This window comes from Boleophthalmus pectinirostris, unplaced genomic scaffold, assembly GCF_026225935.1.
Source record: "Boleophthalmus pectinirostris isolate CB_2022bp ecotype Guang Dong unplaced genomic scaffold, ASM2622593v1 HiC_scaffold_5, whole genome shotgun sequence".
Lineage (NCBI taxonomy): Eukaryota > Metazoa > Chordata > Actinopteri > Gobiiformes > Gobiidae > Boleophthalmus > Boleophthalmus pectinirostris.
In genome coordinates, this window is record NW_026571404.1 from 28,370,837 (window position 1) to 28,389,739 (window position 18,903).

The 18,903-nt window shown below is 36.9% G+C and overlaps 1 protein-coding gene across 1 annotated transcript in view; it reads left to right on the forward strand.

Annotated features, from left to right (window-relative positions):
- Positions 1-12,014: 12,014 nt before the first annotated feature.
- neurl1ab (neuralized E3 ubiquitin protein ligase 1Ab) overlaps positions 12,015-18,903 on the forward strand; it is a 51,995-nt gene continuing 45,106 nt past the window's right edge. Inside the window, 1 exon segment of the mRNA XM_020921386.2 lies at positions 12,015-12,229. Within this exon segment, the coding sequence (XP_020777045.2) occupies positions 12,196-12,229 (34 nt within the window). The 5' untranslated portion in view covers positions 12,015-12,195.

Sequence of the window (18,903 nt, forward strand, 5' to 3'; positions counted from 1 at the left end):
TCTCCAGCCCCACTGAGCCTCTCCACACCCGCGGGCAAATGGAACAGGTTTAGACGACACACATGTAACTGCCATTTTCTATCTCTTTGTGTCTATATGTATGTGCTATCCATGCTTTGCAGATGATGTCACAAACTTTCTCTGGTGGTGTGATGCTAACTGTAGGCACTGCTCTCTCTGAGGCTTTGTAAGACTAATCTAAATACAATCTGACCATAAAGAACTGACATATGTGAAATAACAAGTGAGCAGATTTTTACTGTTACACAAGTCCTTCTCAAATAACAGCACAGTCACAACACAACACATTTATGTTATTAGGGTCTTTTTTTCAGATCAAGAGTTTGTTTTCATACCTGACAGTTTCGACTGTTCACTAGAGGTCTTCGTCAGAGTGGTCATGTGATGCTGATGTGACGTGTCTGGTCAGCTGATTTATGCAGATCTTACTGAAGGAGGCAGGACGACAGCGCCATCTGCATTCTGACTTTCTCAGGACAGTATCCCAGGTGTGTGAGAGTAAAAAAGCCCCCTCGTCCCAGTTTATAGTCCTGTGGGTATGTTCCCATATTTCAATTGCCTCTTAAACCAGCAAAAATGTTTGTTGTCCTCTGTCCAAATGATGTTTGGTCCATCCAAGTCCATAAAGTGGTTCTTTCTTTTACACTGGTCAGAAATGGTTGATTTGAATTGTTCCTGTTCTGTTCCTGTTCTTTGTGTTTTGTTGCTCGTGTGCACACCTTCGCAGTTTCCTTCTTGCATTCTGTCCTATGTTCCTTTTTTTGTGTACTGAACACCCTCACTGTCTCCTCGATGTATGTTTTATTACAGGACATGCAGGGTATTTTGTATATGGCATTACATTTAGGCTCTGGTTCTATCTTATCTTTTGGATGGATGAGTAATTGCATGAGTTTTCAGTACAGTTTCACTGTTGTGTTGATATTCTGTTTTCTCATTGCCCTCTGAACTTTTTCTGTTATGCCCCTTATGTACAGAACGTGTATAAAATCTATTTAAATCAGCTGACCAGACATGTCACAGCAACATCACGTGACCACTCTGAGGAAGACCACTAGTGAGCAGTCGAAACTGTCAGCTATGAAAACAAACTCTTGGTAGAAAAAAAAGCACCTAATAACCTAATTTTCAGCTAGTCACTCTCACCTTTTTTGTTAAAAATCAAACAACTAAACAGGACCATGAACACTCATATTGACGTTAAAACAGTCACTAGTCCTCGCTCCATTATGTGTTCTTAGATTTCTTTGTTTTCATCTCTTTAATCACGTGTACATTAGTAACCCTCACCATTCTAAAAGTCACTGTAAATAACATTAGATTTTGCTCTCCTTTAATGCATTGTCCTTTGTAGATAAACCATACGCCTGGAGCAAGAATAGAATCAATATGTCCGCTTCATCTGCAGGTGCCACCATCTCTCTTTGTTTTATGTTTTTATGGCTATTACCAATGAATATACTGTTCTATAATCCCCCAGTTAAACGCCTAAGGCACCGGTGGCCATATTTATCCTCCCTGACCATCATACTTCATTATAAAACAGCTTTACTCACACTCACTTTGCATCCCCATGTGTTTGAAGTCTTGCTCTGTGGAAATAATACTATAGGCGGTGTTTTAGTACAGTTATAAAGCCATGCTAACAGTGCAGAGATAGGAAACAGGGGGATAGTCATTTTCTTATAGTAAAATAATGCATTCAGATGGTTCAAAGCAGAGAAACACTTTGCTTGGTGCTAACAGTGACTATGTTTTTATAATTGCTTCTGGTAGTAGTTGTTGAGACAAGAAAGGAGCTATGCAAAAACACTATGAAGCAAAAAAAAAAAAAAAAAAAAAAAAAAAAGCTTTTACCAGTGTTTATCTGTTATATTGATTAAAGAGCCCATATTACACTTTTTTATGAGTTTATAATCTTGTTTCCTCATCAAAAACATACCAGAAGTTGTGTTTTGTTTCATTCACAGACATTTAACACACAAATTCTCATATAAATTCTGTGTGAAGTGCTCCTATGTGTTTTTAAAGTCCAAACACTTTCACTAGAATCAGCAGGATTATTTAAGCAATGGAGCTGCAAATATCTACTGAACATGACATCACAAAGTGGGGCAGAGCATTTTGAGCTTTGGAAACATAGACAGCCTAATAATAAAGCATAAATAAAGGAACAAAACACAACTCCAGAAATGGTTTTATTAAGGCAACGACATTATAACATAACTTAAAGCTCACAAGAGTCAATTTTGTATAAAATAGGACCTTTAAAAGTTACAGAGGGGATCACCAAAATCTGACTAACATCTGATTTGTGGACCTTTTAGATTACTGAAATGACAAGCAAACCACAGAATCAGATGTGAGTAATGAAAGGGTCTATGATCAGATAGAAATCAGAGGATTTTCCTGTTTACATGACATGTTCATTTCATTTTTAAGACTGTTAACATCAGATTTTGAGTGTGCACGTAAACACAGCCAGTTTCTCCCTCACGCTTACCCCTTGTGAGTGAGATGTTTCACTACAAATGGACAAATAACAAATGCAAATGATATATAGTATTATAATATTGAAAAACATTCCATGCCACCAAGTTAATGTTAGCCTAAAATTGTCTCAAAATGTTATTGTAGAAGATGGAAGGGTATATGTAAGAATCTTTGTCTGTATACTGCTGGTTTTCTAATTAGAATGGATACACAAAATTAAACCACATTTAAGCATTTGGGTTTTTCATTGTAATCAGCGGAGCCAAAGGAAGAAGACAGACTCATTGGTCACCCATCATTTAGAACAAAATCAGACCCATCTCACCTCAGATTAATAGAGTTTAGTGCTGCAATATTTTTTCAGTCCCTTTCCTTTTTCCTTGCAAGCAGTCCTTTGTTTTGATGCAGACTGCTTGTCCCTGATGCTACTCCAACTGTCAATCACACCGATCTGAACACAAATCTTTGTAAAGTATTGGAGAGTGAGTATTCTGGATTCCAAAATATTATGAGTGCAGTTTGAAGTAATGTCATTTTCAGTGGAGAGTGAGTGGTGAGTCTGATGCTTTGTCTGGAATGTTTCACAGTACGAAATTAACCCTTTCTATCTTCACGGAGACCACACCAGACCAAATCACAAGTCAGATCTATGGAGAGGCAATCCTGCACAGTCAGAATGCCTGTTTTTCTAGGTATTTTTGAGCTATAAAACCACTTGTAATTGAATAAATGTAAGGTAGAGCTGTTCAATGTCATACTGTGGAACATTCCAGGCAGAGCAATAACATATCTATAGAAACAAGCAGGTGACAGACTCCCAACCAAAAAGTTACATAGTGCACCTTTAATCAGTATTTTTTGAGTTTATTAAATTACACCCAAGAGCATAAAATGAATAAAGCACTTGTAACAGCTAGAAATCACTGTATATAGTTCCATGTTAATTAATTGAGTCCTTGTACTATCTTGCATTACTACATTCTATTTAATTGGTTTCTGTGTCAGCCATACTATTAGGTCCTGCACGTATAGAAACAAATCAGTCCTCCTTTTATTTCGTGCACTGCAGAGTAATTACTAAGAAGATATTTTTCTCATATTTTGTTTTTGCCTTGGATTCTGTTCTCTTGGGGAGGTTCACATGTAATCTGCTCCCCTTATATCAGTGATGGAAGGACTAGTTTGACACGCTATGTTCAAAAACCACATATGAGGCCCATTTTGATCAAATCCTGTTTATTGATAAAGGCGTATTGTGAAACGAAAAAACAACAAGAACACGCGATAAATACTCAGATAGGTCAAATCTGCTACAAAGATGATGCACATTGTACTACCACTACTACCACTACTACTACCACTACTACTACTACTACTAAATTTGGGACTGACACGAAAGCATGGTAATTTCTATGACAGCATCTTACAATATAACATGTAGTAACTTTCTTTATATATATATATATATATATATATATTATATATATATATATATATATATATATATATATATATATATATATATATATATATATGTTTCTTAAAGCTACTATCATTAAGTTTATTTTAATTTTTTCCACCAGTAGATGGCAGATGTGAAACCTGTTCACCCTTCCCCTCACCTGGCCTTTGTTCAGACTCATCTGTGCTCTCTGATGTTCCGCCAGGCCAAAGACAGCACAGTATCAGACAGCAGTAACATAGACAGCATCTAGTGGTGATATGTGAGAATACAACAAGGGTGGGTCAGTCAGTCTAATTACAGATGGTAGCTTTAATGGATTCTGTAGCACAGGAATTTCCTATCTTAAAGGTCTTGTATTATGCAAAACTGACTCTTGTGAGCTTTAAGCCATGTTAGAGTATTGTTAACTCCTCAAAAACATACCTGGAGTTGTGTTTTGTTTCATTCACATAGGTTTGAGTAATGCTTTATTATTATGCAGTTTACATCTGCAAAGCTCAAAATGCTCTGTTCCACCTTGTGATGTTAGGGTAGGTAATCTTTTACCTTTTGTTCAGCAGAGATGAGCAGTTCTAGGGCTGAAATTATCCAAGTGATTCTAGTGAAGGTGAATGGTCATAAGGTGGGACAGAGTGTTTTAAGTTTGAGAGAAGAACTCAGAGTAAATATACAGGGTTTGTGTGTTAAATAAACATTTGTGAATGAAGCAGAACACAACTCCAGGTATATTTTAATGAGGAAACAACATTATTACATAGATCAGAAAATAGCCTAATTTGGGCCCTTAATATGAACAAAGTGCATGCAATAGGGACATGAAGAATGGAATCCAATCTGACTAGAGCTTCAGGCCACTATGACCATATAGAACATAGGCAGCAGTTTGCTATATATATATATATAATGTACTTTATGCATCTAATATATTCTTTGCTGAGGGCACTTGGACTGATCTGCTGTTTACTCTGTGTCTTATGTCTTGGTCACATGCTGGGTAGTATTTTACAACAGCATTAAAAACAATGTGTTTTGTTTCACAGTGCATGACCTCATAGTGTAATCAAATGAGTCTGCTGATGGATGTGAGAGGGGCCTGGTGGACATCACAGGACACTGGTCTGCTCTGATTTATTTGTTTAAGTCTTCTGTTTGTAAGATACATTTTTTACCAAAATGAACAGAAAGAAAGTCAAACGTAACATTTATTCAATACAAAATTATACAACATCAATAATTCTTGTTCTTGAAAGGTTACAAAAGAAGTTTTTACAAAAGCATGTGGGGAGAGGAGGGCTTGATGACATTATGGTGATGTCAAAATTCTGTCAAATTCATTCATATAAATGTGCTTTCTCTCCTCTCCTTGTCTACTATATGTTTTTGCTTTACCTGTGTAGTCCACAATATGGCATTAAACATCTAAGTACATGTAGATAAGCGGGCCAAGTTACAGGTCAGATCTGTGGAGCGGCGAACCAGCTCACTGAAAGAATGCATGTTTTGAGCTATAGAAAAACTTGAAATTGAATAAAAGCAAGCTAAATAAGTTTAATGCCATACTTTGGAACATTCCAGGTAACACACAAAAAACATCTTGGGATTACATTGACTAATTCCATGTAAAGCTATAACATGTTCATAGACGGGGATCCCCAGCAGAAAAGTTACAGAGTGTTTCTTTAACAACCAGGTTTATCCATTCAATTATTATCTGTTTGTTACAACTGTCTCATATACATGTGTAAATATCTTAGCTCTGCATTTAAAGAACATATATTGTGCTTCAGTCTGCTATATAGCAATAATCTATTCCTACAAAATCAATCAAATTGATCTATTCCTACTGTGAAATTGCCAGGCCACAGATCTGACCTGCAACTTCACTGAAACTTCACTACTCTGCACATTCTTGGCAAAAGGATATCATCTCCACAGAGACAAATGTGTGGCAGACCGTCCACCAGAAAAGTGACATAGTGCAGCTTTATTGTCAATGTCAGTCATTGTAATTTTAATTAATTGCATTAATACCTGCATTGTTTTGAATCAAGATAAGTCACTTTGTATAAAAAAATTTAAATGACTGGTGTACTGGAGTGACTAATAATCAGACAATGAATAGAGTGGTGTTGTGTTTTATATCCTCTTATATCCTCAAATAAACATGATAGAACACTAAATACAATGCACATAGGTAAATTGTATTAAACAATGTAGTAAACCCTTTAAATGTCAAATATAGCCTATAGAAAACTGTTGTGTTAAACTGGCAGCACCAAAGTGTATTTAGTTATAAAATGACTGGGCAATATATTTATTTTGTCTCATATATTTGAAGTTTTTACACAGTGATTGTGTTTATTGGAATTCCCCTGCAAAAAGCAGATGGACGTTGCTTTCACTTGGCCGCCATTTAAAGAACACATATTGTGCTCCAGTCTGCTATATAGCAATAATCTGTGGCACCCATGGATCATTATGTTATAATTTGCACATTTTAAATCACAGTTTTCACCTAAAATGACTTAATAAAAGAAAAAAGTCTTCTTACTTTCACGTCAGAAAACTGCTGTACGTCATCATGGCAAATGGTCACATTTTATATAATGCTTTTCCACCTTCAAGGTTCTCAAAGAGCTTTACATCAAATAACCAATCACACACTCACACACACATTCATACACCAGTTGACGCAGACAAGGACACAAAGACAGCATTCATCTGTGGAAGCAGGGATCATCAAAACAAAGAGTCGGCAACTCCAATGGATAGCTGCAAAGGACGTGTATCCACCTATGTGTATCACTAATTAAGAAAAGAAATACGTGAGCAAAGTAAGTAGACAGTAGTGGGCGTATGTTGGTGGCAGCGAAAACGGGCTTGATATGGATATGGTGTCTTGTCTTTAAGTGATTAAAGATTGCTCAAAAAATGCACAAATTACTCCAAATACAACTTTGAGAAGGGGAAACAGCTATAACATGCTGTTAAAAGCTCTGAAAAGTCCATTTTACATAATAGGCCCGCTTTAAACATTGCTATGCACTGCCTCTCATTTAAAATACTAGTGATAAACAACATCAATTGCCTCTGAGCATACATTAACACTTGTCCAAAACAAAATTAAGTGATGCTATAAGAACCAGCCACATCAAACTCTTTTTAAAATGTTGTTAATGTAGAATATATATCTTCCCTTATGCATAAACACATCTCACATAAAAGCCCGCACTGCCGCATATAAGCATAAAATGAATGGAGTGATAAACGCTGTGTTAAAACCAGACACCAAAGCATGAAAAGGGTGTCACCAATTAAACGTACTGAATGTAAATATTTGGACTTCACTACCCACAAGCCCCCAGGTGTCTGCTTATACTTCCCTTACATGGAAGCCAGCGCTGCGGCCTGAGACTGGGGTTATGTAGGCCTGTTAGGCACCATTACCCATCATGGTCACATGTCAGCTACAATTAGCCTCACAGCAGAAGAAGAGCGTACAGGCAATATGGAGTCTGCTACAACCGCTCTGTGTGTAAAATTCAACTTCCTGGCATGAATCGTTTTAGAAAAAGATCAGATTGTGATTTTCAAATAGACATTACAATTAACTTTTCAAATGTCTCTAAGAAGATGTTATTTGCATTGCCTGTTCCACAGTATGACATTTAGCATTTAACTATGGAGATAAGCAGGTGATGCCAGCTCAGATCTGTGGGGAGGCGAGGTGATCATTTTCAAGGTAATAAAACATCTTTAGTTAGTAAATACAAGACAGATACGTTTAATGTCATGCTGTGGAAAGTTTACAAAGTGCCCTTTTAATATTTAGATTAAACCTGGTTTACTCCCAGTTTATTTCAAATGTTGATGTGTACAAGTATGTGTGTATTTGAACCAGAGTCGGGACCAAGTCTTTGTTTTGCAAGTCTCAAGTAAGTCTCAAGTCTTTGACCTCAAGTCCGAGTCAAGTCGCAAGTCAAATACAGGCAAGTCCAAGTTCAGTCTCAAGTCACTGGCCCATAAATCCAAGTCAAGTCCAAGTCATCTGATTTGAGCTTCAAGTCATTGCAAGTCTTAAAATTTTGTTAAATTTATTTGACTTTTAAGATCATTTGCACTTAAAAAATCATATTATATTCATATCTGAGAATTTCTACAACAATATACTCTGTAAATATTTTTTTTCCTTTTTAAATGTTTTGACAAGATCTTAGTGTGAATCAGTATGATCAGAATAGAAAGAATTCAGATTTAAAAGTGCTTCTCAAGTCTTCTCAAGTCACAGGCCTCAAGTCCAAGTCAAGTCCAAGTCCCTGACCTCCAAGTCCAAGTTGAGTCCCAAGTCTTAGTCCATTTTATCAAGTCAAGTCTCAAGTTCTAAAAATAGTGACTCAAGTCTGATTCAAGTCCAAGTCACGACTTCCAAGTCCCCACCTCTGATTTGAACTACTTCCAAGGACATTAACTAACACTGTGATATTAACAAAAATGAGTAGCAGTCAAAAATTGTAAGCAAGAATGCAAAAGTGTGTGTGCAAAGTGTGCAAGAGTGCAAAAATACTACTCAAAAAAATAGAATAAATGATAAATAATAATTGCCAAGAGATGATATCTGATCAAATTAAAGTTAATGTAATTGAAATACAAAACCTTGAATAATGCACAAATTTTACCTTTTGTTATAAATTTCAACAAAAGTGATTTGCAACAGTTGGCAGACGTCAAACGCTAATTCTTCTTTTTAAAGATTACATGTAATGAAAACATGTACAATCCTTCAGTCGTCCAGGTATGATCCAGAGCAAAAGAAAAAATAGAATTACAGTATTTCTTTGGAGTGAAAATATTATGAAATACCTATCACTGGGTTCTCGTGTACAACCATTCAACTTCTATTTAACTGATATTTCACATTTATAAATATTTGCTGTATGAAGTCAGACAGTGGTTTGTATGTATTGTTTCGGGGTGTCTTTAGTGCACGCTGTTTCATGTTTTACACAGGGACAATCAGATTTGACATCCCCATGATCAGCTGATACGTCAAACTCTATCAAGTGTGACTGTGAAGGCTGTAGGCGATGAATTCTTTTGTTATTTATTTCATATCTTTGTTTAGATAAAATCCTTCCACAATGTAAATGTATGCAAAACCCTGCTCATATGGAAGACTCTCATTTTAAATTACTAACAGACTCTACAGTGAACCGCAATCAGTCAGTTTATACAGCAGCGGAGTATAGGGACAATAGGCAGACTTAACTGGAATGCTGAAGAGACTGGGTTCATCTACAGAGCAGCACCCAAGGGACCACAGCACCCACCGCGTTGACAAATGGAGACATCAATCTGTAACAAGAAGAAGGTGAAAAAGACAGTTGTTATTTATGATGGGTGTTTCAGAACAGTCAGTTTGCCAAAAAAGTATAAATGTACATCCTGTTTTCTTTTCTAATGAAGCTGTTTCAGTTTAAAGGTGCACTGTGGAACTTTTCGAATGGGAGTCTGTCACCTTCTTGTTTCTATGGATATATCATTGCTCTTCCACAGCTCTGCCTTGTATGGTATTCAATTACAGGTGGTTTCATTGCTCAAAAACACCTAGAAAAACAGGCATTCTGACTGTGAGTGGGGTGCCTCTCCACAGATCTGACCTCTAATTTGGTCTGGTTTGTTCTATACGAAGATAAAAAAAAATTTAATGCCATACTGTGCAACATTCCAGACAAAGCAATAACATCTCCATGAAGAAAAACATTTGACGGACTGGCTACCAAAAAAGTTACACAATGCATCTTTATGGAACTTTTCTGGTGGGGAGTACACTACTTGCTTGTCTCCATGGAGATGTGACTGCTTGCTTGGATGTACAGTGGCAGATGTATTTTTATTCCTAAAAAAATAAATCAAACTGACGTATTGCCACGCCACAAATCTGACCTGTAACTTCACTGAAAGTTTAATACCATACTCTGCACATTTTTGGCAAAAGGACATAATCTCCATAGAGACAAATGTGTGGCAGGCCATGCACCAGAAAAGTGACCTAGTGCACCTTTATTGTCAATGCCTTTCATTGTAATTTTAATTAATTGCATGAATACCTCCATTGTTTTGAACCAAGATTTTAAATTTCACTTTCATTTCAGCAACAATAAAATGCTGGTGACTCAGTTGGAAAAACAAAAGGCACAGGTAGGGCACCTGGTGTAAAAAATTTTAATTAATGGTGTACTGGTATGACTAATACTCAAACAATGAATAGAATGACGTTGTGTTTTATATCCTCTTTCAATTAAACATAATAGAACACTCAATATAATGCACTGCAATAAGCAAATTATAGCATTGTAATAAACCAACCAACCATAAACATTGTAAATAAAATGTGAAATATTGCCTACACAAGATATTTGTGTTAAACAGGCAGTCTTTAGTTGGGCAATATTTATTTCTTTTATTTTATATTTGAAGTTTTTACACAGAGTTTATTGGAATTCTCCTTGTGCAAAAAGCAGACAGACTTGCTTTCACTTGGTCGCCATGACAGCGAGACTTCATGTTCTCGTCTGTCACTGTGGATCAGGATCTATGACAGATCTATGACAGACAACACAAACTCTGATGTCTCAACTCACCGTCTCCAATGTCAGTGTGACCAGAGTGTGCACTGATAACAGGTGGGGAAATACCACATTTTGCTTTTCCTTTTGAATAAATGAAACGCCTAATTACTCTTATCAATGATTACTTTTATCTTTTTACTATTGTCCGTATTTAAATAATTAAAGGGCCTATATTACACTATTTTCTGATCTCTGTTATAATGTTGTTTCATCATCACAAACGTACCTGGAGTTGTGTTTTGTTTCATTCACACAAACCTGACATATTTAGGCTTGTTTGAGAGTTCTTCTCTCAAACAAAAAACACTCTGTTCCACCTTGTGATGTCATGTCGTAATACAAAAAGTGATTCACAATGTTTTTAAACTCCATACACCTCCACTTGGATGATTTCAGCCCTGGAATTGCCAGTCCCTACTGAACAAAAGGTAAATGGTAGCTGTTAACTTCAAAACTAACACTAGGTGACATCACAAGGTGGACCAGAGCATTTGCAGCTTTAAAGATGTAGGCAGACTAATAATAAAGGATTTCTCATGTGTGAATGAATCAACACACAACTTCAGGTATGCTTTTGATGAGGTAACAACATTCAAACATGCTATACAGGATCCTAAAAAGCTAAACAAAACAAAAGCTTACAGTTACAGGTTATAATTTTCATATTTATTGTAAATAGACATAGTATAGTTTGGAAATGTGCTATGTATGACGTTATGTATGATGTCTGTCTATAGTGTCTAATAGTCTACATCTGTATTTCAGTTTTTATCTCCAAATGAGTAGGCTAATTGTTGGCTGTGGTTTACTTATGTTTTTTTTTTTTTTTTTATTCATTCATTAACAAAAACAATAACCCAGTTGGTGCAATTCTAGCTCCCACAGACGAATGCCGTTGCTGTGTCCTTGGGCAAGACACTTAACCCACCTCACCTTTATGTCTGCGTACAATAGTGTTTGTATGAATGTGTGTGTAAATGGTTGAGTGGTTCCTTGTTGTAAAGTGCCTTGAAGGTGGAAAAGCGCTACATAAAAATGTTACCATTCTATTATTTTGAAAACTCTAACGTCGCTCCTGTCCTCAGACTGCGTAAAACAGCATAAAGAAGACTGTAAATCGTGCAGCAGAGCTCGCTTGACAAACTGAAGGATGACTCTGAACGCATTGAAGAAGTGTGTTTGGATCCCAGGCAACAACCGGGCCTAAATTCAAGTAAGAAAAAAAATGAAGACGTAGTAGGTGCGCGGTCGAAATCACGTTCACGTCACGTTGTTGACAGTGGCTCGTGCGCGCCTCTGAACGGTAACGACCACGTTGGCCCCGCCTCCTTTCCACCTTTTATGCTAATTCCAGCGTGATGCGAGCGCGGAGTGGAGGGCGCTTTGTGCACATCGCTTCTGTATGCTGTCGCTGCTGCTTTCTTATTCTTCTTTCCAATTTCGAAACGTTTGTAAGCGGACTCGATCTGTTTAGGGACCCAGCGGGAGCACGCGTTGATCGGGTTACAATGATGTGTGCGCTCCCGTGAAACCAGCGGGGCAGCCGGTAGTTTATCTACGGGAGGAAAACGCACCTTACCGGGAGCCATGGGAGGTCAGATGACAAGGAATACCTTCTACGGTAAGCCAGCACATTAATGTATCTCACGTTGTTATAATGGAGGATTGGGCTAATGCGTGTTATAGATGCAGCGTGCGCTCGGCGACGCGGGAGACGTGGGTGTCCTGCACGCAGCCTTTTGCTTTAGACAAGTCTCACTATGTTTTCTAAGTCACGACTGGTTGGATAAACGTGTATTTTACCATTGACTATATTAACCTATGTGATATTGACAATGATGCAATGTTTTCATGCAATGTATAGCGTGGTAACTTTTTAATTTGTTGATGTTATAGATGGGTATTAAGTTAGGGTGCTGCAAAATGGAATGATATAGGAATGTTTCTTACTTTGGCTGAGCCTTTTAGCCACTATTTGTTCATTTTTTCTTGTTATTAAACATTATTAACACATAAAAATGACTTTCCTATTCTTTCACTTTCACATAATAATTTCTCTTAACAATCAAACTTAAAGCCATCTGCTGCAGGATTCTCTATATCAGTCTCTATGTTTCCAACTTTAAGCTTTAATCAGGTGCTCAAAAGTGGAATGAGTTATCAGATTGTTTCTCTAGCATGAAAATATATAGCAGAAAAGCAAGTATGGCAATAAAGATACAAGTTAATCATGTTTACTGGGAGTGTCTATGCTCTAGGGCGGCACTTGTTTACTCAATGGAGTCTTAGTCTGAGTCTTAGTTGTCCAAATCTTTTATTAGTTGTCTAGGGTTTTTTTATTATTTTTTTGTTTTTTGTTTTTTTAGACTATAATGATTTACATGAACAGCAGCAGAAAGGAGAAAGCATGGAGCGAGTTTGATGGAGTTTGGGGAGTAACTAGACAGTTTAATCTGCCTTTTTACTGAAGATGCGATACTGTTTTTTGCATGAGGCCCTAATAATTGAAGTATTTTTGCCTGACCATCTTTTATTCAATCAATAGATGCACAGGGTATGTATTTAGTCAACCAAGAATTTCTTAAATCATCTACAGCCCCATTATTTTCTGTTACATTGCTCTAAAGAAGTAAAGGACTGGTTATGATACAGTTTTGAGTCATAGATTGGAGTTCTCTTTTAGTTTTGTTCTTAGTAATGTTACATAATTGTATTCCAATAACCAATAATTCCTCTGTAATTGTCCACTCCTTCTTAAGAACACAAATAAGCACCTGGCTATCATACCATAACACCACACCTTCCCTACATTTTTAAATAGTACCTGTATTTTTTATACCGTATTAACATTAACCTTGACCCAGGCGGACATATTGGAATGGCCCATCTCTATTTAGTGCCTTCCCAGATTCCACGTTGGGAATTCTTGGCCCCCTGACAAGAGATGAACCAGTGCGTGAAACTGTAATCTAATTCTGATCATGTCTCCCAGTCCAAATCCAGGCCCAGGCTTTGTATCCATCAGGCTCTGTGGGATTCTCCGTGGATAGGGCATTCCTGTATGAACACATCACAGGTTACAATGGGGAAGGTAGGCTTATGGTGGGTCTACAGGGTATTGTAGTAGTAGTATCAAGGGATTGGTTGGCTAGGAAGTTTGTGCTTTAGTTTTTTTTTAATCAACAAGTCAAGCAGTTTTTATATAGATTTGCAATGTTTTTTGGAGGAACTAGGAATGGCAAATCTATTCAGGGTAAGGGGTGACACTATAATATAAATGTATTATGATTTTTGTTTTGTTTTTTGTTGTTAGATGGTTGTCAAAAATATTTAAAATCACATACTAATCAATACTAAAACTAGTATTGAAACTAGACTCATTTGAGCAGGTATCGTTACTAAAAAAGTCACGTTAAAATTAATCTTTCTTGAATAGCTTTAGAATGAATACACCCATGGACCACTACCTGGATGACAGAAATTACACAAATATAAAACCACGTGGTAATATAAAGGAAAGTACTACAATTTAATGTTGAAAATCACATATATTATATAGTCTATTCCCTAGTATCGAAATCGAGGTTGAAATGTCAGTATCATGACAACAATAATGGGGGCAGCCTTATCAGAAAAGATCATTTATAGGGGTGTAACGATATCCAGGTCTCACGATACGATATATCGTCACGGTATGATCCTCACAGTATGATATTTATTGCGAAATCATGGGAAAGCTCACGATATGTTGGAGAGGTTCATGATTAGGGATGTAACAATATCCAAATCTCTCAGTATGATATTTTCATGATATACATCTCATGGTACGATATTTATTGCAATATTTTATGGAGATTAACAAAACTGTTACACCCCTAAATATTAAATTCAGTTATTACTACTAGCCTTTTATCTACTAGTATAATAGTACTGGAACAGCTATGTGGATAGTGTGGCAGTGCATTCGCCTTATCATTTATCATTACCTGACCCTAAAGACTATACCCCAGAAGAACTAGAATATCTTTTTTGGACTTGCGTGTAATAGTTCCAATACTTATGTACAAAACCTGATCTCCTTTTTGAATAGATTAATGAGAGCTCCTTTCTATATAGGTTGGGTTAATGTGATGTCATTCTAAACGGTCTTAACTGTAAATCCATAGTGTACAGTTGAGCTGGAGGGCAGATGAGGTGAGAATCCTACGTTAGAATGTGAAGTTTCACTGAAAAAAAACTGAGGTATTTTGGTCTGGTTCATGACTAATGTCTCTGTAATTACTGGGCCTATCCACATGAAACAGAAACTACCAAAAAGTACAGCGTCTTCCCATTAAGCAGATTTGTTTAGTTTTGTTTTCCTTATCATGGCAAAAAGTGGTGGTATTATTCCATTATTCAGTCTCACAGGGATCATCACTATCTTTTGAATAAACCATAAAAGGTCCATATTATGCTATTTTCAGATCAATGTTATAATGTTGTTTCCTCATAAGAAACATACCTGGAGTTGTGTTTTGTTTCATTGACACAAATTTAACACACAATTCCTGCATATTTAAGCATACAAGTTATTTTCTCAAACTAACAACACTCATTTCAGCCCAATCTCTAAACAAAAGATAAAAAGATCATTGTTAAGTTTAAAACTGCCTTCATGACATCACAAGGTGGAACAGAGCGTTTTGAGGTTTGGCGAAGTAGACAGACTAATAATAAAGGGTTCTTCAAACATGTGTGAGTGAAACAAAACACAATTCCAGGTCTGTTTTTGATGAGATAACAATATTATAACAGGGCTTGAAGCTCACAAGAATCATGTGTAATAGGACCTTTAAGCAACCAAAACATAACTAAATGATCTCCAATTTTCTTTGCTCTTTGTGTGACCAAGGCAACAATTATGTGGATGTCTCTTATTATTCTAATGTTTACCACCTGTCATTACCTTGTCATACTCCTGGTATTGTTATGTCTTCATTTTACTGAGAATTCTGTTAGTTTGGAATCGTACAATTAAAATAATCAGGTCGTGTTTACATGGAGAGTTTGTCACCTGCTTGTCTCCTTGGAGATGGTATTGCTTTCTCTGGAATGTTCCATGACTTTAAACATCTAGCATTCATTCATTATGGGTGTTTCTATTGCTCAAAAATACAATAACTCCTTCTGTGAATGGGGGCAACTCTCCACAGATCTGAATTGTAATTGTAGCAGTGTAGTGCCGCTTGTCTCTCGTGTGATAGATATGTTTAATCTACAATCTCCACAAAGCAATAACACTTCCATGGTGACATCAAGTGGTGGACCCTCCACTAGAAACGTTGAGCAGTGCACCTTTAAAATTAAGATGAACGACAGTGCCGAATTCTGTGGTGGAATTTCCTGTTTAACCTCAGATTACAGATTTGTTGTCCTGGTTTATGGTTAATATCTCTGTAATTACTTGGCCCATCCACATGAAACAAAAACGAAGTTCAACATCTTCTTTGTCAACATAAATAAACAAAAGTGAAACCATCTCTTCACAATAGCTTCAGAAAGCGGTGCCATTATTGTTCAACATTTGTGGATCATATGTTCAATTTCACTAACATGAACGTAAACCTATTGTGATGTGATTAGGCTTCTGAGCTCAACCTTGGGGCTAAGGCACAGAATGGTATTACAAACCGGTGATGCTAACCAGATCTCGTCTTTATTTACTCATGTTTTGTTTGTCACTGGTCGGTAGTAGCAGCCAAGTCCACACTAGAGCTTTTGAGTGCCGGTTCCTGGGGCCATTGCTGTGTGACGTCCGGTACCTGGATCACGGAGACGGGACTCTGGTCTGTGTTAGCCTGGACCTCACTGGCAGACTGCGCGCCTTTGTAAACAGACAGTGACAGTCAATGTGTTAACGACAATGGTTTGTACAATAGTGACTGTTTGCTTTGCTTACTAGGGGTGTAAATAGGAGAGGAAGCTATAAGAGATATATATATGGATTAATAATGTTGTATTTAAAATTGTCATCCAGGATTTAGAATGTTGTGATTTATTTGTTTAACAGCAGAAAACATGATTTAATCATACTTCAAATTACATTTTGTGGTTTAAAGGAATAAAGATTTTGATTTTAAATATACTACACTATGAACTGTGTCCCCAGTTTGGTCATGTTTTTGAGGTAAACATGTTCAAATCAAATATGCTGATACAATACAATACACATACAATATCCTGAATTTCTTTTAGTTAATACAGTTAAAGTATAATTAATACTTTTTATAATTAATACAAAAAGTAAAAACACTTGACATGATGGCCAAGTTGTTAATGTTTTAATTTGGTGCTTTGGGTCTCATGATGATTATCCAGTTAGAAAGCAGAATGAGTCTCATCTGAATCCTCACTAGCGAAATCCCAGAACCTGCGGCCAATCTTTAACCAGTGCTAGTGCAGCCTCTGCAGCTCAGTGAGTGAATACTGGAGGTTCTGCGCATGCCTTTTCTATTTCTTGAAAATGAGATAAACCTGTATGTGTGCTAAATATGCAGTTTAGGAACTGGCGACCCAGATTCAGTTGTAATTGTAGGACCTTTTTTAAACCAATAATCAGTAAAGATTGTCTAATTCTTGTCTAAGTCTAAGTCTACATCTAAACCAGTCCCTTTAATATTAGCACAATGTGTGCTAAATACCATTGGTATTTAGTTTCTCTTAAGTTTAGGTTGGTGTAGGATCAAATAACTTGTTTTACAGGGCTGGGCTTTTTACTTTCTAAGAAGTACAAAACAGAACAACAATAAGGACAATCTATCAATTAAATGTGCATGAATAGTTCTAAATAAGCCACGTAGAAAGAAGTAAACCGAGAATTGTAGGTCAGTCTGTTCACATGTTTGGCAAGTTCAACAACTGAACAGAAATCTGTCCAAGTGCATCAACTTCAGTTAAATCAGCTGTAAATCGCCTTCAACTGTCAACCACCACAAGTAGAACTGTCATTTTACTTTGTTTACTTTTGTGTGGTTTAAGATGGCGTACAGTCTAAACAAGGCCAATACACAGACTCAAGACTTTTTAATTATGTTAATAGTAATTATAAATGTAAGACACCAAAGCACTGATAATCTCAAAAATTAATCATATAAAAAATGAGTTGTAATAATTAAAAAGTACGTCACTAGTTAATTGGTATCTACAATTAGCCATGTGTTGTTTATTCAACCTCCAGCTCATCAAAAACATACCTGGAGTTTTTGTTTCGTTTCATTCAGACATGTTTGAGTAACAAACACTAGAATCAGTGAATCATTTGGATAATTTTAGCCCTGGAATTGCCAATGTCTATGTAGCAAGGAAATGGTAGCTGTTAACTTGAAATCTACCACAACATAACATCACGCGGCGGAACTGAGCATTTTATGTTTGGGAAATGTAGACAGACTAATAATAAAGGATTACTCAAACATGTGTGAATGAAACAAAGCAACTCTGGGTTATGTTTAGTTTCTGATGAGGTAAAAGCATTTGAACATGGTTTAAAGCTCACATGAGTCAATACTGTGTAATATAGCACCTTGAATGAACAATAAGTCGATATAGAAATGATCGTGACAGGCCTGCGTGCAACAGAATTCACTCACACATTACATTCTTCTTATTTTCCTAATATTGAAGGATTTAACCCAACCCACGCTCCCTAAGATGACCTCACTCTCTGAACGAGCCCTCAGAGGTGCTTATGTGAGACAAACAGGAAGCTGAGAGCCGCTCTGGTCACTGCGCTGGACAATACAGTCCTGGTGTCTTCCTGAAGAGCTCACGTCTCCTCTGACATCATGCTCGCTGTATAGTCCGAGGAGCTGTTATGACTTCATTATAGACCTCTGTTGTCCAGGCAGTACAATAGCGCATTGTTCTCCTGCGACACAACCAAGACCAGAGCTACAGTCAGGCCAGAACACTTGGCTGGAGCCGAGGAGGAGTTCTTGGGAAAGTAAATGAGTGAATTGGCTGACAAATATTGAGACTTTTTTTTAATAAATTCAGGGTCTGGTATTGCAACATTTCTGAAGAGGGAATACAGTGCTTGATTAGAACAGGTTTTCTCTGGGCACTTCTTTCCCATCAAACCAAAATACACACCAAAATCTTCCAGCTAAGGTTCTCCTGACCAAGCCCAGCTCAAGATCTGAAGTTGAGTTCCAATGTCTTAGTAGCATTGAAGGATGGGCCAAATGCAGAGAGCTAATTTCCCCAATGAGGGTTAAAAAGTAAACCTTAAAGCAGACGTATTATACAAAATCA